Source organism: Triticum dicoccoides, chromosome 2A, assembly GCF_002162155.2.
Source record: "Triticum dicoccoides isolate Atlit2015 ecotype Zavitan chromosome 2A, WEW_v2.0, whole genome shotgun sequence".
NCBI classification, from domain to species: Eukaryota; Viridiplantae; Streptophyta; class Magnoliopsida; order Poales; family Poaceae; genus Triticum; species Triticum dicoccoides.
Window position 1 is genome coordinate 671,501,966 of NC_041382.1, and position 12,801 is coordinate 671,514,766.

At 61.7% G+C, this 12,801-nt stretch overlaps 1 protein-coding gene across 1 annotated transcript in view; it reads left to right on the forward strand.

The window, feature by feature from the left end:
- The first annotated feature begins 3,746 nt into the window (after positions 1–3,746).
- Positions 3,747–12,801, forward strand: part of LOC119358074 (1,2-dihydroxy-3-keto-5-methylthiopentene dioxygenase 4-like) — a 132,030-nt gene continuing 122,975 nt past the window's right edge. Inside the window, exons 1-2 of the mRNA XM_037624786.1 lie at positions 3,747–3,822; positions 3,910–4,040. Of these exons, the coding sequence (XP_037480683.1) occupies positions 3,747–3,822; positions 3,910–4,040 (207 nt within the window). The remainder of the gene's footprint in view (positions 3,823–3,909; positions 4,041–12,801) is intronic.

Genomic DNA, 12,801 nt, shown 5'->3' on the forward strand with positions numbered 1-12,801 from the left:
GCTGGCGGCCCGTCATGGGTGATGCCAGAGTCAGCATGGCAACAGTGCTGCACCGGACGGGTCACGCCTACCCCGTACGGCGCACTGTGCCAGGCGTGCTCCAGGATTCGGGGGTGGCAGGCTTTACTGTAGCCACGCCCCGTCGCATCGCCGCTAGGTGGGCGCAAACTTTGTGGGTACGGTCTTGACCGCTTTATGGGGAGCCGGCTTCTTGGAGTCGGCCTTCTCATGGCCGGCTTCTTGGAGTTGGCCTTCTCAGGAGGGCTAAAGTCGGACCGCCTTTCGAAAGCCGGCCTGGGCTGCAGCCAGGTAGGGGAAGGCGGCCCCATGTCTTGGATTCTTGAGAGCCGGGCGGGCTCGTAACTTTTTCAGAACTGCCAGGGGAGGCCGGCTAGGCTACCCATGGCTATTTACTCCGACAGTAGTCCCCGAAGCTGATCGAGCTCCGAGGTGAGCAGGGGGACGAGAAGCTTGGTCAGCTTCCTATCCTGAAGAGCCGGCTTTGCGGGTGTATGCCGACTTCAAAGAGCCCGCGTAGGCGGGAGGAGAGGGGACCTACGTGCTGACCACGGGCCCTCTCGCGGCCACGTGGCGGCAGGATCCTGCGTGCGCACGCGCGCGACGGGACGCCGCCGCAGGCCCGGGCCTGCCACTCGCGAGCCTTGGTCCGGGCGCGGATCTTCCGTGGCCCACAGGGGCCGCTCGCCTTCTCAAGGCAGTTTCGTCTCGCCGTTAAGGCTCGATAATCGCGGGGCGTGGGGAGTGGGCACGATCGATCCCCACGCCGCTCCTCCTCGGCTCCGCCTCGTGAGCCTATAAGTAGGGGGAGGAGGGAGAGCAACAGAGGTTCGCGCGCTCCCTCCCGCTCCGTCCCTCCTAACCCTCGTCTTCTTCCTTTCGCTGCCGCCGCAGCTTCCCGTCTCAGCGCCGTCGCGTCTCCACGCCACCTCGCTCCCATGGCGTTGTCAAGCTCCTGGGACGGCTCCAACGTCCATGAAGACCACGTGGAGTTCCTTCGCCAGACCCGGCGCCTGCCCGGCGACGACCGCGTACAGGTCCGCCTGGCGCCCGCGAGGGAGATCTCGCCGGCACCGGAGGAGGGCGAGCGGGTCGTCTTTCGCTCGCACTGCCTGCGCGGCTTCGGCCTCCCGCCGAGCGGGTTTCTGCGCTCCGTCCTCGACTTCTACAACCTCTAGCCGCAACACCTCACGCCCAATGCGGTGATGCTGCTGTCGGCCTTCGTCTCCCTCTGCGAAGGCTTCTTGGGGCTGCTCCCCACGCTGGAGCTCTGGGGAGAGTTCTTCCAGAGCAAGCTCGGCACAGTCGTCGCCGGCGTGCCCGCCCCCTGCGGAGCCTTCATCGCCATGAGGAGGGCGAGCGAGAACAATCCGTTCCCGCCCATCCCCCTGATCCAGTCGGTAAAGGTCTGGCAGAGATCTTATTTCTATGTGAAGAACATCGCCGAGCAAGAAGACTACATCAACCTGCCGGCTTACGTAGCCGGCCCGCCGGCTGGGAGGCAGCCCTCGTGGAGCTTCCGGTCCTGGTCGTTGTCTCCGGCCGGGAACGCCACCATCTCCTAGCTTCGGGTGCTGATTCAGTCGAAAGGCTTGTGCGGGGCCGACTTGGTGGCCACCTTCGTGGAGCGCCGGATCCTTCCTCTCCAAAGCCGGCCCCACATGATGTGTCAGATGAGCGGCCGCTTCGACCCAAGCCGGCTGAGCACATGGGAGATGCCCCACGCGGAGGTGGCGCTCATGGTCAATTATATTGCCAACTGCAAGCTCGGCGGGGACTGGCAATACGGCAAGGCGCCGTATTCTCGCGCCAATCCTCCACCCGTGGTAAGTTTCTCTCTTTATCTTCTTTTTTGTCGTCAGCCGGCTTTGTGACGGCCGGCTTCTGACCAGTCGGCTCTTTGAGCAGAACCCTCTTCTTGCGCCGCCGGCCGGGGTGGCAGGGATTGAACGCCAGTACGCCCCCGACCGCATGGTGGATGACGTTGATGACCCGGACTTGGGGGCGGCCGCCATGGAAGACGCCGTCGTGGGGGACAGTGCCGAGCCCGGAGGCTCAAGGTTCACCGCGAGCTTCGAGGACTAGCCGGACGACTTCGAAGCCGAAGTCGCTCCGCGTCGCCAGCCGGCGACCGACCAACAGGGCGCGGGCTCGTCTGTCGCGCCGGCTGCCGGCGGCGCGCAGAAGCGCCGGGCCGCTCTAGGCCTCTTCGGCAGTCGGCTGAAGAAGTCCAAGCCTTCCGCCGCGGTGACAAAGCGAGATGAGGCGGCCGCAAAGGCGGCCCGCTTCCGCAAGGCTGTGAAACAGCCCCAGGCGGTCTCGGCGTAAGTCTTAAATTACCTTGCTGCATTCTCGTTATTGTTCTCTTTTTCTTTGAATGTCTTCTTAACTTTTCCTCGCTTGCTGGACAGGGCGCCGCTTTCCCTTGAGCGGGGCCCGGGCGGCTCCGTCGTGGGGCCGGCTGGAGGGTCTTCGAGCTCCCGCCGCGTGGACCCCCGCACCGATCTTAGGGAGGCCACAGAGCAGAACGCCCGCGAAGGGCGGGAGGAGCGCGAGGCGGCGGAGAAGGCGGCCGCCCAGGCGACAAAGGAGCAGGCCGAAGCGGTAGCCAAGGCCCAGAGGGAGGCGCCTACCGCGGAGACGGAGGCGGAAAGCTCGCGCAGCCAGCCTCCGCTGCTCGCCGTTCCTCTCCGAGCGGTAGCCCCCGACACCCTATTGCCCTTGGCAGAGGAGATCATCCAAGACCCACCGCTGTTGGAGAGGGAGGAGGACCCTGTGGCCTTGGCGGGGAGAGCGCCGCCTGCGGCGCCAACCGGAGCGGGCCAAGGCGGTCAATCGTCAGCGGCGCCAGAGGAGCCGGCCAGAGGTAAGCCGGGAGCAGAGCCGGCCTCGAGGTGCAGCTGGCGACGGGCCGGCATGCTGGGGGAGGTGCCGCTCCGCCGGAGTTGCGCCGAGCCGCGGGCGCAGGCCAGCCGGCGGGAGATCTGGAGGCGGCCAGCACCGCCGTGTCCGAGTGGACTCCCAGCGGGGGGACTGGCGAGCTGGATGCGGCGGCTCAAGGGGTCCGGAGCCGGCTACAAGCTCAAGCCGCCCTGCTGCAACAGCTCAACCAAGAGTCCTTGTCAACCCGAACCACTATCCGGGTGAGTCCTTCGCTCTTGGCTGCTTTGCTTTCTTGATTTCTTCTGTGGGGGCGCGTCAGTGCACCCACTGGGTGTAGTCCCCGAGATTCGGGCCGACTGCTGCGCAGTTGGATCGGATCTTTCTCGACGGCTATCTTACTTTGCTTTTTTCTGAATTTTCAGGAATACCACAACCTTCGACTGCCGCCTTCGACTCCCAGGCTCGAGAGTTGAGCCGGCGGACCGACGACCTGGCCGACAGCCGAAGTAAGTACTTGGTTTTGTCTGTCTCCTGTGGGGGCGCGTCAGCGCACCCACTGGGTGTAGTCCCCGAGATTCGGGCCGACTGCTGCGCAGTCGGGTCGGATCTTTCTTGACGACTCTTTTCTTATTGATTTTTTTTCTTTGTCTTCAGGGGCCAACGTCGACTTGAGGAAGGAGCTTGGCGAAGCGAAGGCCGCCCTTTACACCAAAGAGGCCGAGTGCGCTGCCTTGGTCCAGGAACGGGATCGCCTGGCCAAGAAGCTGGCCGACCAAGAGGAAAGCCACAAGGCGGCCCTACAGGCGGCGCAGGAAAGTGAAGCCACCTTGCTGGCGGAGTATGAGATGGAGGCGGCGAGCTGGTCTGAGACCCGGCGAGCCCTGGACGAAGGCTTCGGCCGGATCGAGGACTTGATCGACGGTAAGTTGCCTTCCTTGGCCCTTCTCCTGCCCCTTGCCGCCTGGGTCTTTTGACTTATCTTGAGCTGTTGCATGTTGTTTCTTGCAGATTACTTCCCGGGCTACTCCGCCTTCGCCGCCCAAAGCATTGAGGCCGATCGCGAGGCGCGCCGGCAAGCGGGGGCCGACATCGCGCCAGATGCAAACGGGACCCTTGAGGAGCAGCTCCTGGCTGTCCAGGCACGGTTGCAGCCGGCTCATCGGATGCTTCGCCGGCTCCAACGTGCCGGGGCGCAAGTGCTGGCCGCCCTCTGGCCCGGCGAGACGATCCCCCGCACTCCAAGCCGAACTACCAACTGGCTGGAGGTCGCAGTTGGTCGCTTCGAGGCTTGGAAAGCGTCAGCGGCCCGCCTCGGAGCCGGGCGGGCGTTGGAATTCGTTCGGGCATGGTACCCAGGGCTGAGCCTGGACCAGCTGCGCACTTGGCGGATGGAGGCCGACGCGGAGCTGGAGGAGGTGAGGCCGGCTATCGCCCAGCGGGCTTCGACGATCGCCGAGTGCACCGACATCAGCGTTTTCGCACCCGAAATCGATGATGACGGTGTCGCTCAGCCGGAGGAGTGGTTCGGGCTAAACCCGGCGGTGGGCGAGGACTCGGTGGAGGAGATTGCCTCCAGCAACGAGGGAGAAGAAGACGAAGACGGGGACGGCGGAGACGTCGAGCCGGCTGGTGGAACAACCAGCCGACCTCAGGCCAACCGTGCCTCCAGCAACGAGGCACGTGGAAGCACGCCCTCTGCGGGAGGCGGAAACCAAGCCGAAGTTCGTCAGCCGGCCGCTCCTTCAGCCGGCACGACCGTCTCCGCCAACCGGTCTGGCTTGTCGGCCGCTCCGCCAGCTTGACCTGCCATCTTTATCTTTCTTGCTTTGTTGTCTTTGAACAATCTTTTGTTAAGTTTTCGCAGTTCCACCCACTGGGGGTGTATCCAAACTATGTTGAATGCTGGCCTCTTGGAGGTCTTTTTATGTAAATATTATCATGTGCATGTTTGGTTTCCATTCGCGTATGCTTGTTTATCCTTAGGCTTTTTCCTTTGCCACCTTCCCTCTTTGGGGAGACAAGTACTTGAGCTTTCTTGGATTAAAGTAAAGTGAATGGAAACCGGCCGGCCGGCTACTCTGGTGGCTAGTCGGCGGTGTGAGAAAAACCGGCTTTTGTTATATTAGTCCGTTAGTCCCTAGCCTTTTTTCGTGTCGGCGGTCGTTCCTACCTTTAACTCTTGCCAGCCGGACAGCCGGTTCTTCGAACTGCGACTTTAGCAAGAGAAGGCTTGAGAGCCGGCACACTACTTGTCTGACTGCGGGTAGGACTTCTAACATAACTTCAGTCGTCCAGTCCCCGAGCCAACTAGTCGAACTCGGTGCCGGACGGAATAAGTAAATGATACGACAAGGTCATAAGCATGATACTTTTCATTCATAAATAAGGGATGGCAGTCCCCGAGCCCTCCTCGGGGAGCCTATTGTCTTTTACTTAATACAAAGGTTAGCGTGATACATACTGCCTTTCAACTGTAAAATCTTCGAAGGAGGTTGGCGTTCCATGGCCGTTCTGACTCCTTGCCGGAGTCGTCTCTCTTGCGTGCCTTCGGCTTCTGTGCATCGATCAAGTAGTAGGAGTCATTGCCTAGAGCTCTGCTGATGACGAAAGGGCCTTCCCAAGGGGCTGAGAGCTTGTGATGGCCGGCTGTTCGCTGGATCAGCCGGAGCACAAGGTCGCCCTCTTGGAAAGATCTTGGCCTGACCTTCCGGCTGTGGTAGCGGCGCAAACCCTGCTAGTAAATTGCAGACCGGCTGAGGGCTAACAGCCGGCTTTCTTCCAGCAGGTCGACGCCGTCTTCTCGTGCTTCCTTGGCCTCGGCTTCCGTGTACATGGTTACTCGAGGCGAGTCGAATTTGATGTCAGTTGGGATGACCGCCTCGGCACCATACACAAGGAAGAAAGGGGTGAAGCCGGTTGACTTGTTTGGTGTAGTGCGCAGACTCCAGAGGACAGCCCGCAGCTCATCGAGCCAACAGCCGGCTGAGCGCTCAAAAGGTACAACCAGTCGGGGCTTGATGCCGGAGAGGATGAGGCCGTTGGCTCGCTCGACCTGGCCGTTTGACTGCGGGTGGGCGACGGATGCTAAGTCCAGCCGGATACCTTGGGCTGCGCAGAAACGTGCCAAGGCTCGTTTGGCGAAATTCGTGCCATTGTCGGTGATGATGCTGTGCGGCACGCCGTACCGAGTTGTTATGTCCGCGATGAATGTCACGGCAGTCGGCCCATTCAGCTTCTTGATCAGCTTTGCCTCAACCCACTTGGTGAATTTGTCCACGGCAACGAGCAAATGCGTCATGCCGCCGCGCGCCGTCTTGAATGGGCCCACCATGTCCAGTCCCCAAACGGCAAAGGGCCAAGTGAGGGGAATGGTCTTGAGTGCCGAAGCCGGCATGTGTTGCTTGGAGCTGAAGAGCTGGCATCCCTTGCAATGCTTGACTAATTCTTTGGCGTCATCCAAAGCAGTCGGCCAGAAGAAACCATGGCGGAAGGCTTTGGCAACAAGTGATCTTGAGGCCGCATGGTGGCCGCATTCTCCTTGGTGAATGTCTGTGAGGATTGCAATGCCCTTCTCTTGCTCGATGCACCGTTGGAGGATTCCAGTGACGCTGCGCTTGAGTAGTTCTCTGTTGACGATTGTGTACGCTCCGGCTCGACGCTGGACTTGTCTTGCTTCTGTTTCGTCAGCCGGCAGGTCTTGGTTTACTAGGAAGTTGAGGATGGACTGAGCCCATGATGGAGCCGCGACTTCTTCTACTGCCAAAGTGGCTACTGCCACCAGGGTGGGCGGGATGGGCGGTGAGGTGCTGGAGTCAGCCGCCGGCTGTAGTGCTGGTGCAGTCCCCGGGCCGGCTACCGCAGTCCCCGAGCCGGCTGCCGAAGTCCCCGAGCCGGTTGCCGAAGTCCCCGAGCCGGCTGCCGAAGTCCCCGAGCCGGCTCCCGAAGTCGCCGGGTCGGCTACGGGGGTCTTGGGGTCAGCTACTTGATTCTTTGAGCCGGACCTGGCCACATCGGGGTCAGGCGGCACGAAGATGGAATCGGATTCCGGAGACGGCTTGATGGACGGCTTGAGGAGGCGTTGTAGAGCGACGCCGGTTGGAATTGCTTGCCGAGTGGAGCCTATTCGAGCCAGGGCATCGGCTGGCTCGTTGTCGGCTCGTGGTACGTGGAGGAACTCGCATCCTTCAAAGTATCCGCTGAGTTGTTGGACCAGGAAACGGTAGCTCGCCATATTCGCATCCTTGGCGTCCCAGTCGCCGGATGATTGCTGGACTACCAGGTCCGAGTCGCCATAACATAGGGTCCGGCGAATGCCAAGTTCTTTGGCAAGCCAGAGCCCATGTATGAGCGCCTCGTACTCGGCCACATTGTTGGAGGCGGCAAAGTGGATCTGTAGCGTGTATCTGAGGTTATCGCCTTTGGGAGAGGTAAGGACGATGCCGGCTCCCAAGCCGGTGCACATCTTGGACCCGTCGAAGTGCATGCTCCAATGGGTGGAGTCGGGAGCCGGCGGCAGGTACTGGGTCTCCGCCCAGTCGACGAGGAAGTCGGCCAATGCTTGGGACTTGATGGCAGTGCGGGGCGGGTAGAAGATCGTGTATGGGGCCAGCTCGATGGCCCATTTCGCCACCCGGCCAGATGCATCCCGGCTGCCTATGATCTCGGCTAGCGGGGCAGTGCATACGACCGTGACGGGATGCTCTTAAAAGTAGGGCTTCAGCTTCTTGGCGGTGAAGTACACGCCGTAACACATCTTCTGGTAGTGCGGGTAGTTCTGCTTTGAGGCGGACAGCACCTCGCTCAAATAATACACCGGCCTCTGGACTGGCTGGGCTCGGCCTTCTTCTGGGCGCTGGACTACGATGACGGTGCTGACCACCTGGCTGGTTGCAGCGATGTAGAGGAGCATGGGTTCTTTCTCAGTCGGCGCCGCGAGGATAGGCGGCGTGGCCAGCATCTTCTTCAGCTCGTGAAAAGCTTGGTCGGCCTGGTCGTTCCACTCGAAGTGAGTGCTCTTCTTCATGAGGCGGTAGAGAGGGAGAGCTTTCTCTTCGAGCCGGCTGATGAAGCGGTTCAAGGAGGTTAAGCACCCGGTGAACTTCTAAATGTCTCGAAGCTTGGTGGGGATCGCCATTCTCTCGATGGCCTTGATCTTCACCGGGTTGCATTCGATGCCGCGTTCGGAGACTAGGAAGCCTAGGAGCTGGCCGGCTGGCACTCCGACACGCATTTCTCGGGGTTGAGCTTGATTTGGAACCGGCGTAAGTTCTCAAATGTTTCCTTGAGGTCTCCCAGCAAGGTGCCGCACTTCTCCGTCTTCACCACGATGTCGTCCATGTATACGTGAGCGTTTCTGCCGAGTTGCTTGAGGAGGCACTTCTGCATGCAACGCTGAAAAGTGGCACTGGCGTTTCTCAAGCCGAATGTCATAGTCAGGTAGCAGAAGGCTCCGAACGGCGTGATGAAGGCGGTCTTTAGGCGGTCGTCCGGATCCAGCTTTATCTGATGGTATCCGGAGTAAGCATCCAAAAAACTCAACAGCTCGCATCCGGCTGTGGAGTCTATCACTTGGTCTATCCTTGGCAGGGCGAAGGGATCTTTGGGGCAGGCCTTGTTGAGAATTGTGTAGTCTATACACATGCGCCACTTGTTGTTCTTCTTTAGCACAAGGACCGGGTTGGCGAGCCACTCTAGAAAGAAAACTTCCATGATAAAGCCGTCCGCCAAGAGCCGGGCTATCTCCTCCCCCACAATCCTGCATTTCTCCTCCGACAGTCGGTGAAGGGGTTGTCTGACTGGCTTTGCGTCTTCTCGAACATGTAGTTTGTGCTCGGCGAATTTCCTCGGAACACCCGGCATGTCCTTGGGGGACCACGCAACGATGTCCCGATTCTCACAGAGGAAATCAGCGAGCTCGCCTTCCTATTTGCTGTTCAGGTTTGCCCCGATGACGGCAAACCTCTCTGGATGCTCGAGGTCAAGAGGTATCTTCTTCGTCTCCTTGGCCGGCTGGAAAGACCCTTGAGTATCATGCTCCTTGGGGTCGGGGGACACGGCCGACTGCTTGCCGGCTATGGTCACGACTCGGTCCAGCATCTTCTTCTCTTCGGCGATCACAAGGCACTCGGCCAGCCGGCTGCTGGCCGCTGCGCACTCGGAGGACTTCTTGTAGTCACTGGCTACGGTGATGACGCCTTTGGTGGTTGGTATCTTCATCTTGAGGTATGCATAGTGGGGAACCACCATGAATTTGGCCAAGGCAGGTCGACCCAGTAATGCATGGTAAGGGCTCTCCAGGTCCACCACTTCAAACCAGATCGCTTCCCGGCGGAAATGCTCCTTGTCCCCAAAAAGTACATCAATCTTGATTTTGCCAATGGGGCGCTGGACAGGGCGGGTACGATGCCATGGAACACTGTCCGAGTGGGCGTGAGCTGTTTTGTCTTGATGTTCAACTTCTCCAGGGTGTCACAATACAGGATGTTGATGCTGCTCCCGCCGTCTATCAACACATGGGAGAAGCGGGCGGCGCGTCTGTCCGTTGCAAGGGTGGCTTCCAGGACCAAAGCATAAGAGCCGGGAGACGGCATCGCCTCCGGATGGTCGGCCCAGCTCCAGCTGATGGGCTTTTCTGACCAATGCATGTGTCTAGCGGGGTTGGCAGCGACCACGCTGACTTCCTGGTGCTCTCGGCGTTTGCTGCGCCGGTCTTCGGGCTGGCTAGTAAAGACGATGTAGGTTGCTTGCTCATCAGGGAACTCGTCATGCATGGCTCCGACTGCAGGCCGAGCGGCCGGAGGCGGCGGAGGCAGAGGCGGCGGGCCGGCAGGCGGAGGTGGCAAGAGCCGCTCGCCCTTAGAGATTCGGGTGAGCCAGTTGCACTTCCGGGTCATGTGGTTGGACGGCTGCGCGCCGCTGTGGAACTTGCAAGGGGCGTCGAGGGTTTGCTCGTAGGAGAAGGAGGGCTGCCAAGCCGGCCTTCCGCCCTTGGGCTTCTTGGGCGCCGGTCGTTCTTCAGGCGGTGCATCTTTGATTGTGGCCACCTGCCGACTGGCGGGAGGCGGCGCGGGGCCCTTGCGCTTGTTGTCGTTCGAGTTGGGGTGTCGGCCGGAATCCCCAGCCGGCGTCTTGGGCGCCGGGTTGAGTACCTTTCCAGACGCGTCTACCCGAAGCTCGGTCTTCATCGATGAGTCGGCGGTGGCGTACTTGTCCGCTATGTCCAGAAGCTCGTCGAGGGTAGCCGGCTCGTCGCAGAGGAGCTTGTGCTTGAGGAGGGTGGCTTCTCGGCATCCGGCTGTGAAGTATTCTATGGCTTGTACCTCGTGCACCCCTTCACAGGAGTTGCGGAGCTCGGCCCAATGCGTGAGGTAATCGCGAGTGGACTCGGCGGGGCCTTGTACGCACAAGGAAAGCTGTCTGGGCTTGGGAGCCCGCTTGTAGGTGCTGGTGAAGTTACGGATGAAGGCTTCTGTGAAGTCTAGCTAGCTGTTGATGCTATGCGGCTTGAGGCTGTTGAGCCAGGTCCGCGCCATACCCTGCAGCATGAGGGCACGTACTTCACGGCGACGCGCCGGTTGCCGTTGGCTATGCTAACTGCGGTGGAGTAGTCGATCAACCAATCTTCCGGCTTCACGGAGCCGTTGTACATGGGCGTGTCTCTTGGGAGCGAGAACCCTTTGGGAAAGGGCTCGTCGCGGATGCGGGGGCCAAAACAAGGCGGGCCGACATCGTCTTCTTCTTCCAATGCCAGGGATCGCGCCAGGCGGTCGATCCGATGGCGGGCGTCGTTCTCGCCAATTCCTTCGCGGCGGCCCAGCCGGCCGCTGAGAGTCGGGTGGGCCACTGGCAGCGAGGCGGGATATCTCTCTCCACGGGGCGGAGGCGGAGGCGGGTCGCCCCGCCATCCCATGGCTCGGGGATGACCGTCCGCGTCCCGCTCGATGGAGATCCGGGTCCGGCTGCGGCTGGTAGCCGGCTCCTTCTCGCGTCGTGCGCGGGTATTGCTCGTAGTCGGCGTCCGGGACGTCGCGCCGTGTTCTCGGCGCGGGGGAAGGCTTTCCGCGCGAGCATCGGCTTCGTGCCGCTGTGCGGCGGCGTCAATCAATTGCTGGATGCGCCGGGTCATGTGGGGAAGGTCTTCGGCCTCCAGGCCATCCAGCTCGTCTACGGCCGCCTGGGCGGCACGCAAGTTCTTGAGCGGAGTGGCATAGACTGGGCGGTCGACTCCCAGCGTGTCGGCGATGACGGTGCCGCGTTGCTTGACAAGGCCGGCCCGGCTTGGCCCGCCCGGGGCCGCCGTGCCGAAGGCGGCGCGGTCAGCTTCGCGCTGGTAGGCCTCAGTGAGGCGTCTTACGGAGGCCAGCCTCCGGCCCTCTGCGAGGAGGGCGAGGCGGCATGCTTCCAGTGCTTCGTCGTCGGTGTCGGCCGGGAGAGGAGCGGACAAGTCGTGGGCCGCCGCGCGCGAGGCGTCATGGGCGCTCTCATCGGCCAAGCCGCCGTGGCCGACAACCATCACTTCGGCGGTGACAGCATCGCAGCCGTCGGCTCGAGGAAGCGGGTCGTTGTAGATCGCGACGTTGGTGGGGAAGGTGTCGTAGGAGGCCGTGTCAGAGTCGACAGGCATCGGGTCGGTGGAGCCAACCGACTCCAGGTCCGCAGCGGGCTCGCTGGAGACATGGAGCTGGCCGAGAAGGTTGGCGAGGCGGTCAGTGCCCGCATCATAGGCGAGCTCGTCAGAGACGAAGGTCTCGTTGGGGAGATCGGCGAGGCCGCTTGCCGCGCAGATGCTGGTGACGCCTTGCAGCGCGTCGTGGCAAGCGCCATCGGGCGTGCCGGACTGGCTACGCTCGCTGGGGAGGAAGAGGGTTCCCGTCCAGAACAGGTCTCCGGACGACGGTGCGCCTGGCCCCACGGTGGGCGCCAAATGTCGGGTGGTGGGTGCGACATATGCCAACGGGTGGCTTATCTTTGTGGGAACCAGTAAGACATCGCCGGTGCCTGGAAGCGGGATGAGGCGAAGACATGAACGCCGGCGGATCTTACCCAGCTTCGGGGCTCTCCGAGGAGATAACACCCCTACTGCTGCTCTGCGGGGTCTCCGCATGCTCACTCGATGAATCAAGTAGCTACACAACGCTCCTTGAGCTGTTTTGGGGGGGAGGAGGAAGAAAGGGCACGACTAGCCTGCTTCTTCTCCTTGCGTGGTGTCTAGAACTAGCAGGGGGTCCAACCCTTTGCATGGGTGCTCCGGGGGGTTTATATAGGCCTACCCCCCGGGGGTACAATGCTAATCCGGCTGGGCGCGGGCCCTGCCGTCTGTGACTGCGCTCACCGGCTTCTGCGCCGGCTGCTGGGGCCCGCCGACTGGTGGGTCCCACCGGCTGCCATCTTTGGTCGACAGGCAGGCCCCACTGACCAGGGCCTGGTCGGCGGCTGGTCACTGTGGCTTTATCTTGTTGACGTGAGCTTCATCGTGGTAAGCGCGGCTACAGTACCGCCGCCTGTTGGGCGATCGCTGTAGCCTTACCGCGTCTTGTCTCCTTAATGGGGCATCTTCCTCGAGGGAGGCGGCAAGCCGGCTACGGGGAGCCGGCTCTGTCTTGGGCCGACTAGTTGGAGGCGTGGCCGCCTTCGGGCGTCTCTCTGCTCGAAGGGGCCCACCGTTGATGGACCATGCTGGCGGCCCGTCGTGGGTGATGCCAAAGTCAGCATGGCAACAGTGCTGCGCCGGACGGGTCACGCCTACCCCATACGGTGCACTGTGCCAGGCGTGCTCCGGCATTCGGGGTGGCAGGCTTTACTGTAGCCATGCCCCGTCGCACCGCCGCTAGGTGGGCGCAAACTTTGTGGGTACGGTCTTGACCGCTTTATGGGGAGCCGGCTTCTTGGAGTCGGCCTTCT